This window comes from Castanea sativa, chromosome 4 (genome assembly GCF_040712315.1).
Source record: "Castanea sativa cultivar Marrone di Chiusa Pesio chromosome 4, ASM4071231v1".
NCBI lineage: Eukaryota > Viridiplantae > Streptophyta > Magnoliopsida > Fagales > Fagaceae > Castanea > Castanea sativa.
In genome coordinates this window covers 8901143-8927994 of record NC_134016.1, presented here as the reverse complement: position 1 = coordinate 8927994, position 26852 = coordinate 8901143, and the positions used below count along the sequence as shown (strand labels likewise).

General features: G+C 35.1%; 2 protein-coding genes and 1 pseudogene across 3 annotated transcripts; all 3 read left to right on the top strand.

The window, feature by feature from the left end:
* Positions 1 to 5347: 5347 nt before the first annotated feature.
* LOC142632131 (protein STRICTOSIDINE SYNTHASE-LIKE 13) lies at positions 5348 to 7663 on the top strand. Its single transcript, XM_075806546.1, has 4 exons — positions 5348 to 5739; positions 5972 to 6256; positions 6352 to 6519; positions 7079 to 7663. Exons 1-4 carry the CDS (start codon positions 5372 to 5374, stop codon positions 7485 to 7487), a joined length of 1230 nt encoding a protein of 409 aa, XP_075662661.1. The 5' UTR covers positions 5348 to 5371; the 3' UTR covers positions 7488 to 7663.
* A 6595-nt stretch (positions 7664 to 14258) lies between these two features.
* On the top strand, positions 14259 to 18817 carry LOC142630980 (uncharacterized). 2 transcript variants are annotated; one of them, XM_075805035.1, is made up of 4 exons: positions 14259 to 14374; positions 14555 to 14642; positions 16362 to 16408; positions 16494 to 18817. In XM_075805035.1, the coding sequence occupies exons 3-4, from the start codon at positions 16396 to 16398 to the stop codon at positions 18572 to 18574; spliced, it is 2094 nt and encodes a 697-aa protein (XP_075661150.1). In that variant the 5' UTR covers positions 14259 to 14374; positions 14555 to 14642; positions 16362 to 16395; the 3' UTR covers positions 18575 to 18817. The 2 variants fall into 2 exon arrangements, with proteins under 2 accessions (XP_075661150.1, XP_075661149.1); XM_075805034.1 differs by having other exon boundaries at positions 16258 to 16408.
* Positions 18818 to 21883: 3066 nt separating this feature from the next.
* LOC142632405 (protein STRICTOSIDINE SYNTHASE-LIKE 13-like) lies at positions 21884 to 23911 on the top strand (annotated as a pseudogene).
* The last annotated feature ends 2941 nt before the right edge of the window (positions 23912 to 26852 follow it).

Sequence of the window (26852 nt, the reverse complement as noted above, 5' to 3'; positions counted from 1 at the left end):
AAATCAGATACTTCTCTAAGAAAAACTCAATTTTTTGGTAGATTCTAAACTTCCTTGAGTTTTTAAGGCTTTTATTAAGCTAGAATGACACTTTAACATTTCTTATATTTCCTTTCTGTGCAAGGTGGTATTAGAATGCTTCCGCAATCTCCTAGTACAGCAAACAATGACGGCGAGTGTGTGGCATTATTTGATTTATCGAAATATTTTAATTTTAGGCAACATGACAATATTTATTTTTAATATATCTTTTTTTTTTTTTTTTGGTTAAAAGGCATTCATTCAAAAGAAGAGCTAAACAGATACAGATGCCATACTGGCAGTAGCAAGCCTAGCATAATACAAGCCATTATTATCGTTAGCAACTAAAGTCTCAAGGTCAGCAGTAAAAGGAAATTCAAAAACAGCAAGATCTTCCTTCATTGCACTGCCCCATTTTGCCACCCAATCCGCGCATTTGTTGACTTCTCTAAACACGTGGGATACCTTTGCTTGAGGAAACTTGTCCATGAGACACCTGCAATCAGAAAGCAGGGAGCCATAAGCAGAGTTAGGATTCTTTTTTGAGTTAAGCAGCCCCACAATCACCTTAGCATCTAATTCTATTTCCAGCTGCCTTATTCCCAACTGATCCGCTAGTTTCAACCCATCTTTCTGAGCCCACAGCTCAGCAATGATGCTTGAGGTGACCCCGATTGATCTTGCATAGCCATTGACCCAAACACCTTGGCTGTCTCTAATGATTCCTCCTCCCCCTGCCTTACCTGGATTACCCAAAGAAGCACCATCAAGGTTAAGTTTAAATCACCCCTCCCTCAATTTAATCCATGCCACTGGTATAGCATATTTTGCAGCAGCAACTTTTGCTTTGCTCACACAGAAATGGTATTCTCTAGCTTGATTAATACACTCATTGGGCAGCCTTGGGTTAGGAATAGAGTTCTCAAAGGCAATTTTGTTTCTGTTTTTCCAAATAGCCCAAATGGTGAATAAGAAAACTGAGCTCCATGGTATACCGAATTTGTGCTTAACGAGGTTCACACTATTATATTGCAGCCAGTCTTCCAAACTTCCTGAGAAAGTGTGCACAAGAGCTGGTGGGACCTCAACACATCTCCAATATTTGTGGGCTAATTCAGAGTCACGGAGAAGATGAGCAATGGTCTCATCATGGCTTTTGCAAACCGGACAATTACCCTCACAATTTATGCCCCTAGCAGCCAAGACACTCCTAACAGGGACACTATTATATGAACATAACCAAAGAAACATGGTGATTTTAGGGATTATGTCAAGTTTCTTTATCCAATGCCCCTTGAATGTAGTTCCTAGAGAGTCATCCTCAATGCATTGCAAGTAGGCTGATTTGGTGGAGAAATCTCCATCTCTAGTGAATTTCCACGTAAGGGAGTCCTCTCTATGACCAAAATCTTGAATAGGGACAGCTTTGATTTTATTCTTTATGGTGTCTAGCAACTCAAACGATAATCCCATTTCCAGCCACCCACACCCCTTAAATCTTCCACGGTGAGAGAGACTTCCCTAATGCTTAAAGGTCCTTGAATCATTTCCCTTAGAGACTCACCCTTCAGCCATCTGTCAAGCCAAACTTTGGTCCTTGCTCCATTCCCTACACCCCAATAGACTCCAATAGAGAAAATAGGGAATCCGGTTTTGATGGCCTTCCAATTAGGGGAGTAAGGGAGAGCATCAGGATCCCTATCTCTCATTCTAGAGGGGGAGCAATATTTCTTCAATATGACCTTAGCCCATAATGCATCCTTCTCTTGGTACATTCTCCAATTCAGCTTAGCAGGCAAAGCAATGTTCTTTGCTTTGGCTGCTTCGATTCCGAGACCTCCGTCCTCCTTAGGCTTCACAATCTTGCTCTAGCCAACAAGATGCAGCTTCCTCTTTTCACTCGTGGATCCCCAAAGGAAGTCCCTATTCACTTTATCAAGTTAATCACAAAATATGAGTTGGGAGAGCCACCCCTTGCATAATGTGATTAGGGATGGCTAACATAATGGATTTAATTAGTACAGCCCTACCTGCGAAGGATAAAAACTTAGCTTTCCAACCTGAGAGTTTATTCACAACTCTATCCACCACAAAATTATATTGTCTCCTATTTGCCCCTCACTGCCTCAATGGAAATACCAAGTATTTACCAATGCTGTGAGTTTCTCGTATGCCGAACAAATCACAAGCTTTTGCCCTCTCCTTTTCTTTGACATTAGGAGAGAAGTATATTCAAGATTTCTCTAGGCTAATCTTTTGCCCTGACTCTAAGCAAAATTTAGATAAAACTTCTAAGATAGCACCGCAAGCATCATTTTCCACTTTGCTAAACAGGATAATATCATCCGTAAAGAGAAGGTGGGAAAACCCCTAATTATCCCTAGATGCCTTAAAAGGAAGCCACATTCCTTCCACACACTTCTACTCAATGAGATGACTTAAATATTCTATACACAGTATGAAAATGTATGGAGATAATGGATTTCCTTGTCTTATGCCCCTAGAAGGTTCAAAGGGTTCGAGCATTCCTCCATTCACCAAAATGGAAATATTAGTAGATGAGATGCAGCTCATAATAACCCGAATCAACTTGTGAGGGAAGTGGAAAGCTTGCAGCACTTTATGGATGAAAGTCCACTCAAGCCTATCATAGGCTTTTTTGAGATCTAGCTTGATCGCCATGTACCCCATTTTACCCTTCTTGCAATCTAAGGAGTAGAAAAGCTCTTGAGCAATGAGCACATTGTCCATACCCCTTCTTCCTAGAACAAAAACGGATTGGACTAGAGAAATCAAATTAGCAAGAAGGGGTTTCATTAAGATAGCTCGGTATGGTTCCATTGGAGAAAGCTTCCTTAATTTCCTTTCATTCCTAGTTGTTCACATCTGCCCAGAAGTGTTGAAAGAAGCCCACATGTAGACCATTCGGGCCAGGGGTTTTAAAAGCTTTAAGAGACCACAAACCACCCCCTATTTCCTCCTCAAATACTTCAGTATCAATTCTAATGCTATCTTCCTCTAAGATAAAGTTGCAAGCAAAATTTGAAACATCCAAAGCAATTGGAGAAGAAATAGATTCAGTGGCATACAATTTCTGAAACCCAGTTCTAATATGATCCTTTACCTCCAAATCATTGAGGATCCAATTCCCAACAGATTCTTTAATGCATCTTATTTTATTTCTATGATGTCTCACCACAGTAGTCACGTGAAAGAACGAGGTGTTGCGATCCCCAAAATTGGCTGCATTCAATCTTGACTTATGCGCCCAATATTCCTCCTCCTAGAGCATGATAAGAGAGTACTCTTTGATAAATTTCTTTTCTAGGTTAATTAAGAACTCATTGGGGTTTTCAGCCAAAGCTTTCTAAGCACCATTCAATCTGGCAAGGAATCTTCTCTTTCTATCAAACAAATTTCCAAACACTTCAGAATTCCATTTTTTTTGCTCTATTAGCAAAGTCTAAAATGGCTGTATGTAACCCTCTATTTTCTGGCCATGCCTCTTGCACCACTGAAGGAAATTTCGGATGTAATAACCATATCATGTGAAATCGAAATGGTATTATTAGATGGCACACATGTGGTTTACAAAGCTCCAAAAGGACCGGGCAGTTATCTGACCAGATTCTAGGCAGGTGGGTTACAGTGGCATCAGATTAAAGGGTTCACCAAGTTGGATTAGCAAAACATCTATCAATTCTTTCTAGGATAAGTTCAGTAATAGGCCTACTATTCATCCAAGTGTATTTTGGGCTGGCAAAGCCCAAATCCAACATAGACATGTACGTTAGAATTTGATTGGCTTTTGGATTTTTTTATAATTTCCATATAGTGACATTTGGCAAATTGACATTAATTAGTTTCTAAATAACAATATTATGACCTGCTTTTTTTTATTTTTTTTTATACAAGATATAAATTATACTCTAGTTTAATCTAAGTGTATATGTGTGAAGTTCCTTCCTGAAGACTTAAACTCTAGTTCTTGCCCTCTACACCCCACAAACACTTATATTATGACCTGTTAAGTAGCAAGTAACACTTTGTAATTAATTGTTTTGAACATATTAAATAGACTTGATGGTATGATGTGATAGTTTATGATTGGTTGAAAATTTTCATTTTTTACTCCATGAAATCTTCAAAAGGACAAAAATATTGTTTTGTTTTATAGGATTTAGAATGGGAGAAAAAGAACAAGAAAAAAATGGATTCCCATTTTTTTTTAAAGGATACCAAAGGGTTACCCCTTTATTATCCATTTAAAATGGGTAATGAGTCTTTAGTTACCCATTAAACATTTCCATTTATTTAATTTGGACAAGTTAGGGTAGGTTAATAGTTTTGGATCATCCATTGTCACCCAAAGCTTACTAATTGTCTCGGCATGTATTCAACCAGTTAGTTTCTTTCTAAAAGGTAATTATTTTTTCACTTTCACTTCTCCAATCCAATTTGGAAAGCAGACTATGATCACAATTTTGCTTTAATGACAACATATTTAATAGTACTATATGGGTTGGGTTAACGGGCACAGTTTTTTGTCTTTTTCCGTTCTTTTATGTCATTTTTTTAGCGTGGGACCAACTTTGTAGAGAGAAAAAAATATTGAAATAACTAAAAGGACTAGTTTTAAGTCCTTTATTTATGTATATAAGTTTTTTTATTAAATGGGACCCACTTTAATACACCCTTAACAAGCACTTATGCGGTACTTGTTAACATTTGCCCCTCTCTCTCTCTATGTATATATGTGTGTGTGTGTGTGTATATATATATATATAAAGTACTACAATTGAATTTAGCTAGAAATATAGAAGTATTCCTTCTCAATATGTTTCTCCGTCCACCATAAGATCCCAAAAAGGAAAGAAAAAAAAAGCATCCAGATTATGAGCACTGTCAGTTTTTAGTCACTATCTTCAAAGAAGCTGATCATGATGACATTTTTAAATAGAGGAAGCAATCACAGTTAGTTGCATAGTAAATCTTTAGAAAGTACTTTGGTTCACGAATGTAGATACAAATGGATAGCTTTCGTGATCATTTTTCAAGTAACTGGTTAGAAAACGTTTAAGGCTAAAAATCTACAACCTTTCTAATAAGGAAATGATACATTCTGTTTGTTAGCCAACAATAAGAAAGAATGCTAAAAACATGGCTAACAATAGACAACCTACTCATAACCACATATCTATCACAAATAATGCATGCTCTCAAATTCTTACCATATGAAATTCTACCAGGCTAAAGTATTATCCTCCATTCACACCTCAACTCTTGTGAAATCCTATTAAGTGAGATAGATCACCATAGTACTTGATCTCTCTTTCTTCAACATCCAAACATGGAGAAGAAATTTCCACTCAAAGATGATACATTATTGCAGCATCCAGTCCTCCTTATACTTGTTCTAGCCTTGGGTTTTGTGATAATGGACCCATTTCATATGGGTCCAGTAGGAGGCCATGAATTTAAGCCTGTGAAGCACAACATTGCACCATACAAGCAAGTCATGAAGAATTGGCCTAGAGACAATCAAAGCCGGTTAGGACTTGGAAATTTGGTGTTTGAAGATGAAGTTTTTGGCCCTGAATCATTGGAGTTCGATCATTTGGGGCGTGGTCCTTACACAGGGTTAGCTGATGGACGCGTTGTTAGATGGATGGGTGAAAATGTTGGGTGGGAGACATTTGCACTTGTAACAACAAATTGGTGAGTCTCACTAGAAACTTGAGAGTAGCGTTCATACTACTATATAGAATACCTCAGTGTAAAATCAGTTTTTAGTCCCTTCACGTTCTATGTAGCCTTTTTTTGGTTAACTATGTGTTGCCTTGATTTGGGAGCTCTTACTTACCCAACAAAATATTGTTATTTAATGCTAACTTGTCAATTATTTCGATGATACCATTAACACATTCTAATTGTATTCGGCCCTTAAAAGGTCAGAGAAGCTTTGTGATAAAGGCATTGACTCAACCACATCTAAGCATTGGAAGCATGAGAAAAAGTGTGGCCGTCCCCTTGGTCTAAGGTTCGACAAAAAGAGTGGAGATTTGTACATAGCTGATGCTTATTATGGCCTTCTGGTTGTTGGACCTGAAGGAGGACTTGCAAGACCTCTCGCAACCCACGTAGACGGGAAGCCTATTCTCTTCGCTAATGACCTTGACATTCATACCAATGGATCCATCTTCTTCACAGACACTAGCAAAAGATATAACAGAGTGTAAGTGTACAAGTGCATATATTAAAACCATTTGAATTAATAAAACATCATTCAATATGCCAAACATTGAAGCATATTAAATTTTCTTGTTGCAGGGACCATTTCTTTATATTGTTGGAAGGAGAAGCCACTGGTAGGCTTCTCAGATATGATCCATCTACTAAAACAACTCATGTTGTCTTGGAGGGCTTGGCTTTTCCAAATGGAGTTCAATTATCTAGGGATCAAACCTTCCTCCTCTATACTGAAACCACCAACTGCAGGTACTTAACCCCCCCCCCCCCCCCCGGCTCTCTTTTTGTCCCCCCTTAAACAATGTCAATTAATTTCTATATGGTTCAAATGATTCATAATGAATGAGATGTATAAGATGCCTATTTTAGAATTATAGTTAAATAATTAATTTCATAATTTTATATAGTTTATACTTTTGAGACAAATGGTTTTTTTTTTTTTTTTTTATGTAATCAAAGTAGGAGATCTAGATTTAAAACATGTCTGGACACTACCTTCCATTTAAATTCACTATTTCCTAACCGTTTAACTTTTTGGCCAATTAGTAATTTCTCATCCACATTCACATTCTCCCAGACGAAATTGTTTGGTATTTCTCAGTCAATCAAGCAAATTATTATGATCTACCAATTTCACCACTATATAAAAATACAAGAGTATTTACATTAAAATTTCTCTGTTCAAGTCTTGCAAATCTGGTACTAAGCTGGACATTTAGAAGTCAGCCACCTATTTTTCTTGAGTATAGCACAAAAACTATGTAATGACATTAATTTCATTATACATTCTGCATTTGCACTGTGACAGGCTAATGAGATACTGGTTGGAAGGTCCAAAATCTGGAACCACAGAACTTGTTGCTGACCTGCCAGGTTTCCCAGACAATGTAAGGATAAATGAGAAAGGCCAGTTCTGGGTAGCAATAGATTGTTGCAGGACAGCTGCACAAGAGTTTCTCACAAACAATCCATGGATACGAAGTCTCTACTTCCGGTTACCAATCCGAATGAGTTTATTAGCCCGAGTCATGGGGATGAGGATGTATACAGTAATCTCACTTTTCAATGAGAAAGGGGAGATTTTGGAAGTTCTTGAGGATCAAAAGGGCGCGGTGATGAAGCTAGTGAGTGAAGTTAAAGAGGCAAATGGGAAGCTATGGATTGGTACTGTGGCTCATAACCACATTGCCACCCTCCCTTACCCCTTAGCTAGTTAAGGCCTTAAAATTTGATTTTGCTGAAACAGATTATTGGGATTTGTATTTGTTTAAGTGTGGTGTATTAGATGGGTGACTTGATTTATGATTGTGTAACTATATTGGTAGTTAAATGACTTGGCCACTTATATTTGTAGCTTCAAATGGCTTGTGGTTAATAAGTGGTTCCCTAACATTTTGTATCTGATTGTGTGGTCAAACTGTTTGAAATTGCCATGTTATGAAGCAGTATTTCCAATGGCCAATGTGCAAGAGCTGTTGAAATCGTATGGAGTCTATGGACAGTGATTAAATCTTTTTTCTGTGTGCAGATACATAACTGCGAATTCAGTAATTCGTGTGGTGCACTGTGAACTTCAACAAAAGAAAACCTAAGGTAGTTAGGAAAACACACAAAATTCTAATTTGACTAAATAACATTAAAAGCACATAAAAATAAATACCCTAAATCTAAAATAACTTAAATTACATAAAATACCAAAATTAATGAATTAAAAATAATAAATATTAGATTATGTCCTACATAAAAAATCATTTATAAAAAGTTGTAAAATATTTTACCTTAAAAAATTTGGTAAAATGTTTTACAAAAACATTCGGTGGCTTCCTTCATTCGATCTAGTGGCTAGGTCACCAGTCTAGTGGCCGGAACCGCCACTTTGATGATTGGTGTGAGGGTCTGATGGTCGAAATCTCTACTTTGGCTACCAGTTCCAATGGTCTGGTGGCCAGAATTGCTGTTTTGACGACCGATATCGAAGGTTCAACCATTGGCGATATCTTTTTTTTATTTTTTTATGGAGGTTCGATAACCAAAATTGTTGTCCTGGTGGGGGAGACATCGCCATCAATGTTAACAGTTTGGTAACTGGAGACACTGTTATGGCGACGGTTCACAACAATCCAGTTGCCAAAGCCATCATTTCAGCTATTGATTTTGGCTCCAGTGGCTAAGCCATTAATTTTGATGATTTACTTGAAAAATTTTACTTGTCTTAATAAACATCCAAAAATATTTTACTTAAAATGTTTTACATGTAAAATTTTACCTATAAATTTTAGAAAAACAAATGGTTTTTATATGGCCGAAAATATCAACAACAGCACTGGGAAAAGAAAACCACTACCAAATGGTGTTTCTATCTCTTTTGCAGAGGTGCAAAAACCACTACTTCTCCACACAGGGCATGACAATTATGGAGAGGACTAAGGAAAAATTTGCTAAATAGCACAATTTTAGAAAAATTTTAGGAGAACAGCACCAAACAAAGTGTGGGTTCTTATTTTGGACAGTACCCAGGCCTAGGTAGAAAACAAGGATTCTGGTCCTCCAATGAATTTTATACTTGTTTAATAGACTGGGCTTGGCTCATCGCAGTTATATTGGGCTAATTACAAACCAAGTTGTGCACAAAATATGGGTCCTACAACACATACATATTCATACATGCAAATATGTACATATTGTAAAACAAATGGCTAGAGAACAGTAAAGAAATAAAGAAAAAGGATGTGGGGACGTCAGGGATCCTCAAAAAATAAGGTGATATGTCATTATATTGAGTTTTAGTACATTGGACCCTACTTCTCACTGGGATATGTCACAAGGTTCAAATAAATTCAAAAGTCACAGACTTAGATAGCTCTTTATAGGCTTTTAAGACTTGTGAGGTTTGAATCCCCTTGAATCCAAGTGTATCATCTAGCACTTATCTCAGGATCTCTCACAGTGCTTCCCTCCTTTCTCTCTTTTCTAAGGTTTAAATGAGTCTCTTAAAAGCTCTTTTTGCTCTAATTAATTTTTGTTGAATGCCTTTGCTGGTGGCTTAATCCCCCCTTTATAGTACCTTCTTGGGGTTTTTGGTGTGCCATTGATTCCCTCCATTTGCTGCCCTAAGTACCAGAATTAATGTTGTATCAACAACATTGGTGGCTGGTCATTTCCTCATTTTCTCACTATATTCTTCTTTTAAGGTTGCCCCCTAAAAGTCTCCAGCTAACCTTCTTCTTTTGAGGGGTCTTGAAGGCTGACTTTTACTCTCTTTTCCCGAGGCTTTTAGAAAGACCTTTTCAGAACCCCCTTTTGGCTGCTTCACCCTTTGTCTTTTTCTCTAAATTGGCAAATTCCCACCTGTTAAGCTGAAAGATCCCCAGACACCTTCCTGCTTTTCTTGTGGTACCAAACTTCTTTTTACCAAGTGCTAATTCCTAAGTCACCAGCTTTTTCTAGGTCATAAGCAGCTGATGGGACATATCTATCTTCATCCCCTGTGTCCATGAGCATGCTTCCTTGAGCTGTCCAAATTTCAATTAATTCTTTCTTGCATTTCCCAAGGATCCTCCTTGGTTCTAGTAGTTCTAAGGTATCCTAGTACAATCTCTTTCTAGGCTCCTTAAGAGCTCTTCTCACAAAAGTTGGACCAACCTTCCTCTACCCTTTCTTCTTTTTCTAAGGCCTCGTGCTTGCCCATTCATGAGCTTGGGCTTCCTTTTACCCATTTTAAATGAACCCTAGTTCATGGATTAGGCCCTTCTCATCTTTGAAGAAATTGACCCCATTGTCAATTATGGTTTTTATAATTATTGTTGTACAGTACTCTCAACTAAAAACAAAATTGCTTCTTTTTTTTTAGGTGATTCGTTGTTTTTAGTATTTTTCAGTTACATTATGCGGAACCAGCTGATAGGAGATATATCAAAACTAGGATCGAAGAATTGGGCCAAAAATGGGCATTTGCCCCTTTCGCCAAAACTTTCCAGAAAAATGCCTCCTGTCTGAAACTATTTAGGGAAAGACCCCTGTTTTGAAACTCGATTTTCTAAAAATCGAGTTTAATTTAAAACTCGATCTTTGAACAATAGAGTTATAGCAAACTGAAAATTTAAAAAAAAAAATTGTGGAACTCGAGTTCCTTGAAAATATTCAAATGGAACTCGAGTATGGAAGAGTTCAAAAAAAAAACATTCTAAGTTCAATTTCGCTTTAACTCAATTGTCCAAAAATCGAGTTTTATATTTGAAACTCAATTTTCTAAAAATTGAGTTTCAAAACAGAGGCATATTCCTAAATAGTTTTTGACAAATGGCATCTTGCTGGAAAGTTTGTGAGAAAGGGGTAAAAGAAAATCGAGTTTCAAAATAAAGGCATATTCCTAAATAGTTTCAGACAGTGGGCATTTTGCTGGAAAGTTTGTGAGAAAGGGGGTAAAACCTCATTTTGGCTTGAAGAATTGCAATAACTATATCTATTATGTTAGCTTTAGTTTTCTAGGTTTCTTCCTATTTCATTTTAAGTCTGCAAAACAAATAGGAGGGACTTGGTTTGGCTATCAGGTTAGCTTTAGTTTTCGAAGCTAGTGGTGCTACCTCTTCAAAAGTGCTGGAAAACATATGAGGGACTTGGTTTGGCTATGGATTTGAGCAAGGTGTTGCGACAAGCAACATAACCTGAAGAGAGAGAGGATTTCTTGGTTTTTTTTAAGGGTAGTGTTTGTTATACACACTCTATTACACACTTTTTTTTATATATATACTTGAAATCATGAGTTGAGGACATGATTTCTTTAACTTAGGACTTTTTTAATGTGTGTAATAGAGTGTGTATAACAAATACTATCCTTAAAAAAACCAAGAAATCCTCTCTATCTTTAGGTCACAGTTGCTCAAATCCATAACTAAACCAAGTCCCTCATATGCTTTCCAGCACTTTTGAAGAGGCAACACTACTTGCTTTAACCCCCGTTGTGTTAACCCTGGAATTCTTCGTAAAGTGCACAACAACTATGGAGTAGTCAATTGGGTAATTAATGGCGGCTCCATGATATCTTTTTTCCTGTGGGGTTATTTAGTAAGAAGATGAATCTTGTAATACTCTACGTGGTTTCTTATTACAAACTAGGAAGTTACTCATGCGATGCACGGACAATGTTGTAATGTTTTATGTAAAATAGTTTTGGAGAATGTTGTATAAATATTATAGTATAATTGTTATATAACTTTATTTGTAATGAGTTCATAAAAAAAACAATTATAAATTATACACATATATTCATTATAATTATTCAATTAAAGTGATGAGAAATATAAAATAAAAATAAAAATAAAAAACACATCCTAAACACCCTCAGTCAATCACATCATTTACAAAACCACAAACTCATAACGTCCGACCTTAACGTCAAAATAGTAATTGCTGTTGTCACTCAATATAAAATGCAATCCCTCCTTTTTTGGTTGTAGCCAACTCGTATGGGTTAGGATTAGAGTTAGGTAAGTGTCGTTGAAAGATTGAATGTAAATGACATTGTTTTTGGTCTGTGTGTATTTGACATGAGATGATATAAAGGGCTATGGGTAAGTATATATAAAGGGTAGAAGTGCAAGAGGTGAAAAAGATAAATTAAAATGCAAAGAAGTTTGTGTGTATACTGTATATGTGAAGGATGAAAAATCTTGAAACACTGAACCCAAGGATACAAAAAAAAAAAAAAAATTAATTAGAAAAGCCTTAAAACATTAAACCAAATGAAATAAAAAGTCAATATTTAATTTGTAATTATATTGAGAATATTTCAATTCTCAATGCGCCACTTGGCAAAATCTTATATTTTCTCACATGAGGTCTCTGCTTTTATATATATATATTGATGATTGATTGATTTGTCCATAGTATTGGCAAGAGAAAAAAAAAAAAAAGAAGATAAAATCTAACTTCATTTAGCATGTTTTTTTCTTAATACAATGAACATATTAATTATTTATGCTAAGATCAAATTTTAGAAATCATCTATTGTTTCTAAATATAATAAACATATTAATCATTGTTGTTAAGTAAAATTAAATTTGTATTTCTTAGAATACTTTTATCTATTAGTTTAGATCTTTACTCTTTACAATTATTTATTTAACAATTCAACTCAACTTTGACAATTATTAGTCTTTGTAATTGCAATACTTTTTTTTTTTTTTTTTTTTTCTGTGTTAACACTTGCTTTTGTTTTCACTTGATCTCTCTCATGTCTCACACTGTTTTTTTTTTTTTTTTTAAATTACCCAATATCTAGTTGTTTAATTGTCATTTAGTATTAACATTTTCTTCCACCGACTGACTGACTCACACTCCAGTCCTCACTCAACAAATAATAAATTAAAAGTATATTCAGATTCAACCATTGCACTTATAAATTTAGTCAAATTTATAAGTCAAAGTAAAGAAGACATAAGTTTTTTTTTTTTTTTTCCATAATTGTTAAGATCTAAATGGGATAAACAAATTTCTACTTTTGATGTTGGGCTTCCTATTCCTTCCTCGCCTAGATTAGATCAAATTTGTTAATTATTGAGCTTTTTCTGTGTTTAAAAAGGCCAAGACATTCTCAAGATAATTATATTGAAGCTTATTTTAGTTGGACATAAAAATATAAATAAAAATAAAATTAGGTAATAGGGTAATGGGGCCCAAAATTTTACTTTTAGAGGGTCAAAACAAAAATATTTTAAAAATATTATACATAATTTTGTTTATTGACCCGGGAAAATATTTTAGTACTTTTTACGCATATTAAAATGATGCCTCTCTATTCACGTTTATGATAAACTTAGCATGAATTTAATGAACAAATCTACCAGGAGAAAGGTGCCTTAACTTGGCGCGGCCACATTCACTGACTTCTTCACCTCCAAGCATCGCGTATTGAACATTGAGCTTGCAACAACAATTTGTTTGAGTTTCCAAGCTCCAGTTCTGCTACAGTCACTGGAAATTTCAAATCAAATTTCGCATAAACAATTTCTCACTTTAAAGTTACCATCAACCCGTTTGGCCCACCACAACAAAAAGAAAACAAGGGAGTGTAGGTGCGGTGCCTTTACTTTTAGACTAGTTTTCTGCTTTGGAAAAAAGCAGATTTTTTGAAAGAAAAACAAAACAAAAGCACTGCAAATTATCCAAGACTTTTGAGTAATGTTATTTATAGTTTTTTAAAATACGTGCAGGTAAAAATGTGTGTTAGAACCAATCAGCCCCTCAGATTTTTTAATACACTCAGGTCTAGAAGTGTGTAGTCAACCCACTAACCCACCAAAATTGACCCGACCCGACCCAACCTGCTGGGTTGGGTTGGTTTTTAGGGCTTAGTGAGTTGGGTTGGGTTACAAAATTTTTTTTGATAGCTGGTCGGGTTGAGTTTGGATCATAAAATTCTAAACCCGTCAAACCCAACCCGACTCACCCATATATTTAATATATATATATATTTATTTATTTATTTAAAATATACTATATAATTAATAAAATTTTTAAAATAACTAACTCTTCCTATCCTATATAAAAATCAATTAGTTCACATAAACCTAGTAAATTACTATTGTTTAATCGTTAGTGTTGTTTAAACTCATTGATACTAATCTTTGAGTTTTTTTTTAATATATTTATATTTATATTTTTTTCTACTCAATTTAATAATAATATTAAAAAAATTGTCCAACTCATGGGTTCAACCGGAGCCATGTTAGTTGGGTTAAATTAGATTAGACTTATGTGATGAGTTAGATTGGGTTGAATTTTTTTTAACTCACCATAATAAGTTAGGTCAAAGACTCTCTTTAACCCGACTCATACACCCAGGTCCACCACAACACAATAATTGTTCTAAAACTTTGGGCCCATTTGTTTTCTCACCTCAAATTTACATTTTTACATTTTAAGTAATATTACACATTTTTTCACCTACAAATATTTCAAAAAATTACAAAAAATCTCATTCCAAACTGCTCAACCAAACACCCCAAAATATCTCTGAAGGCAAAGTCTCTTCACAGTTTCACTGACTTGAAGATCTTCTTTCCTTGATTCATAATGTCCGGAATGCCACTGACACTGTATATCTGTATGCTTCTTTCTCCCATACCCACTGTTTTTTTTTCCCTCCATTCTTTGAAGTCAAATGGGTTTGTTTAGTTCTAGCATTTCTGTTATATTCATGGTGTTTATAATTATTGTTGTACACTACTTTCTGCTAACAACAAACTTTTTTTTTTTTTTTTTTGTGGTGATTCGATGTTTTCAGTTACATTGTGCGGAACCAGCTGACAGAAGATATATATCAAAACTATTATATATCGGAACGAAGAAATTGCAGTAGCTGTATCTTTCAGGTTAGCTTTAGTTTTCTGAGTTTCTTACTGTTTCATTTTAGGTCTGCAAAACAAATAGGTCATGCCAATTGATTTCAAAATTTTCGTAGAGGTTTGAGCTCTATGTGTTCAAATTTGTACATATACCTTGAATCTATTTCTCTTTTGAGTAGGCCGCACACATTTTATTACACACTCACTGCCGCGTGACTGAAAATCGTGTTTTTTAAAACATTGTTTCACAATTTTAAGTTAGAACACGGTTTCATAGTTTTAACTTAAAACACTATTTCATAATTTTAACTCAAAATCATGTTTTAAAAAAACAATTTCAAAAGGATTGTGTACAAAGTGTGCAATAGAGAGTGTGTAATAATTTTTTTCCTTTGTCTTTTATTGGTTGTTAGTAGTTATTGTCTACAACAATTACCAATTAAGTAGTATATCTGATACTGCAACTGCAAGCATAACCCAAAACAAAAAGCTCCGGGGTAGACGAAAGCCTTTAGAGTGTAGAGTTAAGTGACCAAATGATGTTCGTAAATAATGCTACAGACAACATTTTCACTACTTGTTCCATGAGAGTTGATATGGTGAGTTGTTTAATGACATCACTTTATTGTCTATCGTTGAGAACTTGCATAATGAAAAAATTTATGGAAAGAATGAAGCTGAGTCATTAGCATATTCTTCAGCTTCAGTTAGAACTCTTCTATAACTATTCTGCCCACTACGCGGAAGTAGAGACCAGGTAAAGGCACAGCCAAACTTCTGGTGTCATTAAACACAACATGCATTTTCTCCCTGACCTTCCTACTATCCACATGGATTACTAATTAGAATCAAGGCTCTCTGCACTCCTGTTGTTCCTGGCCTTGTTACAGTCACTCTTTAATCCTAAACAAATAGTTGTTGACTTGTCAGGGGTTGTCCAGTTGCGTCAACCGGCTACGTCAACCCACCAACCTGCCACGTCAAAACTCATCCCTACCTTCAATTGATCTGTCAGTAGTGAGGGTCTGTTGATTTGGCTATAAATTGTGATTTTCTCAACCTGCCAGGGAGGTTCAGTTGAGAATTTCCTATCTAACTCACTCCAATCAATCCCAATTGTTTGTCCTAGTTAATCAATCCTATAGTATGCAAGTGGGTAATACACATTTTTTGTTATTGATAATTTGATAGTACAAAGGGGGAGGGGGGGATTTTGAATCCTGAATGTCTTGGAAATAACAGGAAGTGCCCTCCAGTTAAGCTACAAGGCTCTTGGCAATACCTCCAGCTAAACGGTTTGCACTAATGGTTGGTTGTCTCTGTCTTTTGTTTACGCTGGAACCCACTATCTACCTAGGCACCCAAACCCTAAATTTAGCTTTGATTTTTCACTCTCAACATGGCGAATAACGTCCTAGCACTCCAACCCTAAGCAATCTCCAGTTGAGTCTCAGGTGTTTTGGGGGGCAAGAATTCTGATTTCCTCTCTCCACAATTCCCTATATCCTTTTTGTTTTTAATGAGTCTTATTATTCTTCCTTAGTTGGTCTCTAATTTTTCCTGGGATTTACAATCTTTGAGGGAATTCCATGTGCCTGGTGTATTTTGAGTTTGTGATTTTCTTTTTCTCGAAAACATGCAGACATTAGCCTTCTTCAAATAGTAAATTGCCCACTAATTTTCTCGATATGGTGACTTCAACAAGTCTATCAAGAACCATTCAATAATAACTGGGCGAAATTGTAGGTGAACGACAGAAAGAAAGAGAGAGAGAGCAGTCATGCTAATCGCTGGTAAACTCACTGCAAATTCTTCCTTCTTCATCAACTACATAGCTTATGTTTTTTTGTTATATATTTAACACATTAATTTTGTTAGTTCTTGGCACTTTGATCTTCAAAAAGAGGAAGTTGATAGAGATCTTCCCTAAAAGTATTAGGACAATTTGGAATGGATGTGAGCTCCGTGTATTGGTTTTATTCAGTCTCTTCTTACAAATGGTACTCATCCTTTTGGGCAAGCGGAGGAAGTACATTGCCAAAAATTGGATAAGAATAGTCCTTTGGGTTGCATATTTGTCTGCAGATTGGATTGCGACAGTTTCACTTGGCGTCCTCTCCCAAGCTGAAGGTGATAGCAAGGATCAGTCATTTGATCCCAACTATATCATAATGTCATGTTCGGCACCATTTCTTCTCTTGCATCTAGGTGGTCCAGACACCATTACAGCCTATTCATTGGAAGACAATGAATTATGGCCAAGGCGCTTGCTTGAGCTAGCAGTCCAGTCTGTAGTGGCATTTTATGTGTTTCTAAGGTCTTGGGTAGGCACCCCAATTAATGCTCTGGCAATTCCAATGTTCATAGCTGGAATAATTAAATTTGGGGAGAGGATATGGGTTCTGCGTTCTGCAAGCAGTGATGTCTTCAGAAATTCCATGCTCCCTCGACCTGACCCAGGACCTAACTACGCAAAATTCATGGATGGCTACAGTTCCAAGAAAGCTGAGGGATTCAAGATTGAAGTAGGAACATTTGGTGCTCCTACAGTTGTTAGACGCAACAATTTTCCAGATGCATTGCATGAGGCTTCTTATTTCTTCAAAACTTTCAAGCGTTTATTTGCAGATCTCATCCTAAGCTTCCAGGATCGCGAAAATAGCCAGTCTTTCTTCAAACACGCAGAAATGACTTGCGAGAAAGCTTTTGAAGTGATAGAGATTGAGCTTGGGTTCATGTATGATTTACTTTATACAAAGGCTAATTTGATCCATTCTCGCCTGGGTAGTGTTTGTCGTTATGTTAGTTTATCATATACTTTTGATGCATTTGTAGTCTTCTTGATGATTGATCAGAGTCCTTACTCAACTATTGACAAGGGGATCACTCTTTTGTTGCTGATCGGAGCTATTGTTCTAGAAATATATGCGGTAATTGTACTACTTTCTTCAGATTGGACAATGCTTTGGCTGAGTAAGCATGAAAGCCCATTTGTGGATCTCATCTCTAAATTTAACTTGCGTTTACAATCATGTTTTGGATTATGTTTTCTGTTACCTCTGAATAAGAGATGGTCAAATTCTGTAGCGCAATACAATCTCATGAGTCACTGCATCAAACGTAAGTCAACTAAAGGGAGTGGAATAAAGGGTTTCATTAATAAAAAGCTAGAGCAACATTGGTACAAGAATTTGGAGCCTGTCCCTATGGATTTGAAAGAAAAGATATTTGAACAGCTCAAGAATGCAAGCAGCATATCAGATATCAGGGTTTCTAAGCAATTATTTGCTTGTAGTGATGATGATGATCATGAGAAAAAGAAATGTTTTGTTAATCTTGCTCAGAGCATGGAGGTAGTAGACTTTGATCAAAGCATTCTTCTCTGGCACATTGCAACAGATCTCTGCTATTATATTGATCAGGACAATGACTCGGAAACTGTAAAAAAATTAATACGTATGAGTAAATTGCTATCGAATTATTTGGTACACCTTCTAGTAAAGTGCCCTTACATGCTGCCCAGTGGGATTGGTCAAATCAGATTTCAGGACACTTGTGCTGAGGCTATGGAGGTTATAGAAGAAAGAGAATATATATCAGACGAACACAAAGCTTGTGAAGTGTTATTTAAAGAGAACACGGAAATTCCGCCATCTCAAATAAAAGGTGACAGAAGCAAGTCGGTGCTATTTGATGCATGCATACTTGCACAATCTTTGCAATTCCTGGAGAGGCAGAATAATTGGGACACTAAACAAAAGTGGGAGACCATAAGCAATGTATGGGTGGAGTTGCTATCTTGTGCTGCAAGTCAGTGTAGATGGAATTATCATGCCAGGCAGCTCAGACAAGGCGGGGAGCTACTCACTCATGTTTGGCTTCTGATGGCCCATCTGGGTATAACTGAACATTTCCAGATTTCACAAGGCCATTTGAGGGCTAAGTTGCTTCTGAGTTAGAAGGATAGCTGTAATTGAAGGATACTTCAAGCCTAGTTGATATTTCTACAGTTTAAAAAACTCATATTTTGACCTGTCAAATTCCTCTAGAGAAAAGGTTACATGATCTCTATAGACGGTGTTTCTAATATTTGTAGTTGTTGATGTTCTTGTGGTTGTTTTTTGCTTAAAAATGATGACTTTCAGAATCTATTTTTTTGTCTTCGTGCTAATTGCCATGCAAAGGTTTATTTATTTGTGCAATTGCAAAGTTCAAATTGCTTTAGAGTTTTATTTATCACCAAATTAGATTACATATTCAATTTTGGTGCATTTTCTTCTCAAACAAGCATCGAGACACACTGACACACTACTTACAAACGGAAGAGAAAAATAGAAAGCTCTTTTCCGGTACTATTTCTCCTCTCCACTCTTGGTATGCAGATGGATGTAATAGCTCTTTTTCTGTACTCTCTGTTCTCTGCACTCTTGGCATGCGGATGGACGTATCATGTATGCATGGTTTCATATGGCCTTCAAGCACATCTTCCAACCTATATAAAATTTCTTACTTTAGATAAATTCACTTGACCTCATTCATTTAGCATAAATGAAAGTTATATGGCCTTCAAGTACATCTCAATCGACCCAACTCACCAAAATTTCAGATAGAGAAGTTTGCCTGAAACTCGCTCGAGTTAACTACATAGAATTTTTTTTTTTTTTTTTTTCTCATTTTAATAATAGGATTCTTGTTCAATCCTACTTCTAATATTACAACTACATATATTTAACAAATATACAAAAAGATTGTAGAGAGAGAACACTGCTCTATAAAATGCAAATTTCGAGAGCTTTAGGCAGAAACTTCCTTTACCATCTAAGATGAGGAAGAAATAGCATGAAAATTACACTTTGGGTCCGTTTGGATAGAATTTATGGCTGAAAACTGAAAACTGAAAACACTGTAGCAAAATAATTTTTAAATGTGTAAATAGTGATGCGGGACTCATTTTTAATAAAAAATTGATGAAAAAGTACATGAACAGTGCGCGAATAGTGCACGCACAGTACACGCACTGCGCATATGTCCCCCGCAGCTGCAGCAAAAACCAAAAAAACAAAAACAAAACAAAACGTGAAAACGCAGCAAATGTAATCTCTATCCAAACGCCACCTTATCACCCCACACTATACCTCTGATTATACTTTGCATCCTAAACTTTTTAAATGCACATTTTGCATCTTAAACTATGATTATTGTTACACCTTGCACCCCAACATCAAGTTTACTGTTAACTTAGATGGAAAATATGGCACCATGTGACAAGACCTAATTGCCCTTATTCTCATTCCTTTAAAAACAAATGAGAAATTACACTTTACCACTATAAACTATACTCTTGATTACATTTTGCACCCTAAGCTTTGAATTTCCATCTAAATTAATTGAAAATTTAACAGCAGGATGTAAAGTGTAACAAGAGAGTTATAGTTTAGGATGCAAAACATGCTTTTGAAAAATTTATGATAAAAAATTATTATAAAATATAGTTTAAGGTAGGAAAGTATAATTTTCTGTAAAAATAGAAAGAAACAATAGGTGGAAAAAACAAATGTCAAAAAAAGAAGATATAGAAAAGTCAAAAAGTAAAAAGTAAAGCTTTTCATTTCTTATTTTTTATTAAAGTAAAAAGTAAAGCTAAGAATAAAGAAAAGAGAAAAAATGATAAAACATTAAGAAAGCAATAAAATACCGTGATAAAAATAGCAGCTTATGCATTGGAGGCTAGAACTTGGAAGAGTTTACAAAATTTAAAGAAAATGTCAAATCGATGCTAATAATATTTGAATTTTTTTTTATCATATTACATATTATTGATTATATATCCTATTTGTGTGTTGTTTGGATGGCATGATTTGAACACATAGATTTGGATTTAAGTGATTAAAATTCAAATACATTGTTTAGATAGTTTACAAAGGGTCAAGGTTTTAGATTTTTAAATCCGCCAAAGATTTTTATTTTAAACCTTAAAATCCTTGAATTTGAAATAAGTTTTAAACTTATAAAATTTTAAAAATCCATACGACATACGTAAATACTTATGAATTTGAAATATATATATATATATATATATATATATATATATATATATATATATATCTTTAAGCTGAAGCGTAGCATTTATTGTTGTTACGCTCCTATTAAGCCACCTCATAATCCATCATATTGCCACATCAATATTTTTATTCATATATAGTTTCTACCTTTAATTTTTTGGACAATATTAAAAATATAAATACATTGGCTTTTAAAATTCATCTTAGGCTGTTTTAACATTACATATTCATCTATTTTAATTTTGATGTTATAACAAAATATTGTCTGTACATATTCCTCTTTAGACGGTTTTAACTTTACATATAATTTTGTTTATTTATCTTCCTTTATTTTGGCTCTTTTTATTCTCATTATTTTACTATAAATTTGTCACACTCTCCTATTTTATACATATTTTTCCCACATAAAAAGGTTATTTACCTTTCTCTCTCTCTCTCTCTCTATTTTTTTTTCTGTTCGAATTTTTATGAGGTTTGTACCCCCATTGTTCTAAGATTAACTAATTCATATGTGTTCCTTGATGCAAGTATTTTTTTTTTATCATTTGATTTACAACACTAAATACTTTTAATGTTGTTGACCTGATTTGGGAAAAAAATCATATTATAATATGTTCATATTTTGTATTGCTATCAAGCTTTAGTTTATTTGGAAAATAGCAGGATGGTCTAGACAATATGATGAAGAGCAATTAGTGTAGTTGAAGAAGATGATATTTGTGTTGTTTCCTTTCATTGTTTGTAAATATTTTGTTTTACATATTAGCAGCAAATTGTTTGTCTTTATTATATCATGTTCTTAGATGCTTGAGTAATTGTTTTAAGTGTTTATGAATATTTTATATTGCTCATCTTTTTTTATCTCATTGGTGTATTCTTTGAGATTTTTAAGAAAACAAATTCAATTTTGTGTTTAAAATTATCTATTTATCTATTATTTTTTTACATGTTGGATTAGATATTAGATTAGATTATGACCGTATTAACACAATACCTCTTCTTTTTTCAAAAAAATTTATCTATTTTTTTTTCTCATTTGTACTCTTCGTTTTCTTAATTAAGAAAAAAGAGTTACAATCATTATGTATAAAGCTATAACCAATACTTTTTGTCACGCCCCAAACCCAAAAGGGTCCAAAGCATGAGAAAAATATTTCAAAGCTACCTGTAAATTTATCCTTTTTGACAGTTCAATCCAAATAATTCATGACAAGTACCAAAATCAAGAATTATCATAAAAATTTCATTAGCAATACTCTCAAAGTAAGTCAGAGCCCTATGCAGTAATTACAATGACCACTGGCCACTAAAAAGAAATGAAGGTCTGAATAAATATAATTACACATCACTAACTTGTCTCATCAGTGTTTGAAGATGAAGTTTTTGGCCCTGAATCATTGGAGTTCGATCATTTGGGGCGTGATCCTTACACAGGGTTAGCTGATGGACGCATTGTTATATGGATGGGTGAAAATGTTGGGTGGGAGACATTTGCACTTGTAACAACAAATTGGTGAGTCTCACTAGAAACTTGAAAGTAGCGTTCATACTACTATATAGAATTCTTCAGTGTAAAATCTGTTTTTAGTCCCTTTATATTCTATGTAGCCTTTTATTGGTTAACTATGTGTTGCCTTGATTTGGAAGCTCTTACTTACCCAACAAAATATTGTTAGACATATTTAATGCTAACATGTCAATTATTTCGATGATACCATTAACACATTCTAATTGTATTTGGCCCTTAAAAGGTCAGAGAAGCTTTGTGATAAAGGCATTGACTCGACCACATCTAAGCATTGGAAGCATGAGAAAAAGTGTGGCCGTCCCCTTGTACATAGCTGATGCTTATTATGGCCTTTGGGTTGTTGGACCTGAAGGAGGACTTGCAAGACCTCTGGCAACCCACGTAGAAGGGAAGCCTATTCTCTTCGCTAATGACCTTGACATTCATACTAATGGATCCATCTTCTTCACAGACACTAGCAAAAGATATAACAGTGTAAGTATACAAGTGCATATATTAAAACCATTTGAATTAATAAAACATCCTTCAATATGCCAAACATTGAAGCATATTAAATTTTCTTGTTGCAGGGACCATTTCTTTATATTGTTGGAAGGAGAAGCCACTGGTAGGCTTCTCAGATATGATCCATCTACTAAAACAACTCATGTTGTCTTGGAGGGCTTGGCTTTTCCAAATGGAGTTCAATTATCTAGGGATCAAACCTTCCTCCTTTATACTGAAACCACCAACTGCAGGTATGTAATACCCATCCCCCCCCCCCCCCTCTCTTTTTCTCCCTCCTTAAACAGTGTCAATTAATTTCTATATGGTTCAAATGATTAATAATGAATGAGATGTATAAAATGCCTATTTTAGAATTATAGTTAAATAATTAAATCCATAATTTTATATAGTTTATGCTTTTGAGACAAATGATTTTTTTTTTTTTTTTTTAATGATATCAAAACAGGAAATCTAGATTTAATACATGTCTACACTCTACCTCCCATTTAAATTCACTATTTCCTAACCGTTTAACTTTTGGGCTAATCAGTAATTTACCATCCACTATCACATTCACATTCACCTGGACCAAATTGTTTGGTATTTCTCAGACAATCAAGCAAATTATTATGAGCTACCAATTTCACCACTATATAAAAATACAAGAGTATTCACATCAAAATTTCTCTGTTGAAGTCCTGCAAATCTGTTACTAAGCTGGACATTTAGAAGTCAGCCACCTATTTTTCTTGAGTATAGCACAAAAACTATGTAATGACATTAATTCCATTATACATTCTGCATTTGCACTGTGACAGGCTAATGAGATACTGGTTGGAAGGTCCAAAATCTGGAATCACAGAACTTGTTGCAGACCTGCCAGGTTTCCCAGACAATGTAAGAATAATTGAGAAAGGCCAGTTCTGGGTAGCAATAGATTGTTGCAGGACAGCTGCACAAGAGTTTCTCACAAACAATCCATGGATACGAAGTCTCTACTTCCGGTTACCAATCCGAATGAGTTTATTAGCCCAAGTCATTGGGATGAGGATGTATACGGTAATCTCACTTTTCAATGAGAAAGGGGAGATTTTGGAAGTTCTTGAGGATCGAAAGGGCGTGGTGATGAAGCTAGTGAGTGAAGTTAAAGAGGCAAATGGGAAGCTATGGATTGGTACTGTGGCTACATCGCCACCCTCCCTTACCCCTTAGCTAGTTAAGGCCTTAAAACTTGATTTTGCTGAAACAAATTATTGGGATTTGTATTTGTTTAAGTGTGGTGTATTAGATGGGTGACTTGATTTCTGATTGTGTAACTATATTGGTAGTTAAATGACTTGGCCACTTATATTTGTAGCTTCAGATGGCTTGTGATTGATAAGTGGTTCCCTAACATTTTGTATCTGATTGTGTGGTCAAACTGATTGAAATTGCCATGTTATGAAGCAGTATTGCCAATGGCCATTGTGCAAGAGCTGTTGAAATCGTAAGGAGTCTATGGACAGTGATTAAATCTTTTTTGTGTGTGCAGATACATAACTGCTAATTCAATAATTCGTGTGGTGCACTGTGAACTTCAACAAAAGAAAACCTAAGGTAGTTAGGAAAACACACAAAACTCTAATTTAACTAAATAACACATAAAAATAAATACCTTAAACCTAAAGTAACTTAAATTACATAATATACCAAAATTAATGAATTAAAAATAATAAATTTTAGATTATGTCCTACATAAAAAATCATTTATAAAAAGTTGTAAAATATTTTACCTTTAAAAATTTAGTAAAATATTTTACAAAAACATTCAATAGCTTCCTTTATCCGATCTGGTGGCTAGGTCACCGGTCTAGTGGCCGGAACCGCCACTTTGATGATTGGCGTGAAGGTCTAATGGTCGGAATCTCTACTCTGGTTAGTAGTTCCAGTGGTCTGGTGGCCAGAATTGCTGTTCTGACGACCGATATTGAAGGCTCAGCCATTCGAGATATCTTTTTTTTTTCTTTTTCTTTTTTTTTTTTTTATGGAGGTTCGATAACCAAAATTGTTGTTTAGGTGGCTGAGACATCGCCATGAATGTTGACGGTCTAGTAACTGGAGACACTGTTATGGCAGTGGTTTACAACAATCCAGTTGCCAGAGCCACCGTTTCAATTACCGATTTTGGCTCTAGTGGCTAAGCCATTAATTTTGATGATTTACTTGAACAATTTTACTTGTCTTACTAAACATCCAAAAATATTTTACTTAAAATGATTTACATGTAAATTTTTACCTATAAATTTTAGAAAAACAAATGGTGTTTATATGGCCGAAAATATCAATAACAACACTGGGAAAAGAAAACCACTACCAAATGGTGTTTCTATCTCTTTTGTAGAGGTGCAAAAACGACTACTTCTCCACACAGGGCATGACAACTATGGAGAGGACTAAGGAAAAATTTGTTGAATAGCACAATTTTAGAAAAATTTTAGGAGAATAGCACCAAACAAAGTGTGGGTTCTTATTTTGGACAGTACCCAGGCCCATGTAGAAAACAAGAATCCTGGACCTCCAAAGAATTTTATACTTCTTGTTAGGTGGACTGGACTTGGATCACAACAGCTATATTGGATTAATTACAAACCAAGTTGTGAACAAAATATAAGCCCTACAACACATACATATGCATACATGCAAATATATATATATATATATATATATATATATATATATATATATATATATATATATATATATATATATATATAGACACACACATATTGTAAAACAATTGGCTAAAGATCAATAAAAAAAAAAAAAAAAAAAAAAACGCATGTGGGGATGTCAGGGATCCTCATAAATAAAGTGATATATCATTATATTGAGTTTTAGTACATTGGATCCTACTTCTCACTGGGATATGTCATAAGGTTCAAATAAGTTCAAAAGTCACACACTTAGATAACTCTTTGTAGGCTTCTAAGACTTGTAAGGTTTGAATCCTTGTGAATCCAAGTGTATCCTCTGGCACTTATCTTAGGATCCCTCATAGTGTTTCCCTCTTTTCTCTCTTTTTTGAGGTTTAAATGAGTCTCTTAAAAGTTCTTTTTGCTCTGATTAATTGTTGTTGAATGCCTTTGTTGATGACTTGATCCCCCTTTTATAATACATTCCTAAGGTTTTTGGTGTGCCATTGATTCCCTCCATTTGCTGCCCTGGGTACCAGAACCAATATTGTGTTAGCAACATTGGTGACTAATCTTTTCCTCATTTTCTCACTATATTCTTCTTTCGAGGTTACCCATCAATAAGTCTCCAGCTGACTTTCCTCTTCTGGGAGGTCTTGAGGGCTAGCTTTTAATCTCCTTTTCCAAGGCTTCTAAAGAGACCTTTTAAGAACCTCTTTTTAGATGTTTCACCCTTTGTCTTTTTCTTTATATAGGCAGATTCCCCCTTGTCAAGTTGAAAGATCCCCAGCCACCTTCCTGCTTTTCCTGAGATACTAGGCTTCTTTTTACTAACTGCTGATTACTAAGTCACCAGTTTTTTCTGGGTCATAGGCGGCTGATAGGACATATCTTAGTCCCTTGTGTCCATGAGCATGCTTCCTTGAGCTATCCAAATCTCAATTGATTCTATCCTGCATTTCCCGAGGATCCTTCTTGATTCTAGCAGTTCCAAGGTATCCTAGTCCAATTTCTTTCTAGGCTCCTTGGGAGCTCTTCTCACAAAAGCTAGGCCAAACTTCCTCTACCTTTTCTTCTTTTTCTAAGACTTGGGGCTTGCCTATTCATGAGCTTGGGCTTCCTTTTACCCATTTTAAATGAGCCTTGGTTTACGGATTAGGCCCTCTTCATCTTTGAGGGCCCATTAGTTTTGGATTTCAAAACTTGTAATATTTTAGATCTCAACACAAAGTTATTTAGTTAAGTCGCACATTTTTAGAACTCAACTTTGTCAAACTCAAGTTCCAACTCAAACTCGAGTTTGACAAACTTGTGTTTGTTAGGAATCCCGTGGTTCCTAATGGAGATTGTAGGAAAATTGACTTAATTCGAGGTAGTCACCCTCCATAGAGAGAGAGAGAGAGAGAGATGCACTAATGCACTAAGAAGTTGGTTTATTCTTCAATTGATATCTCATGTTGGATTACAATTATGTATTTATAGGAGACTA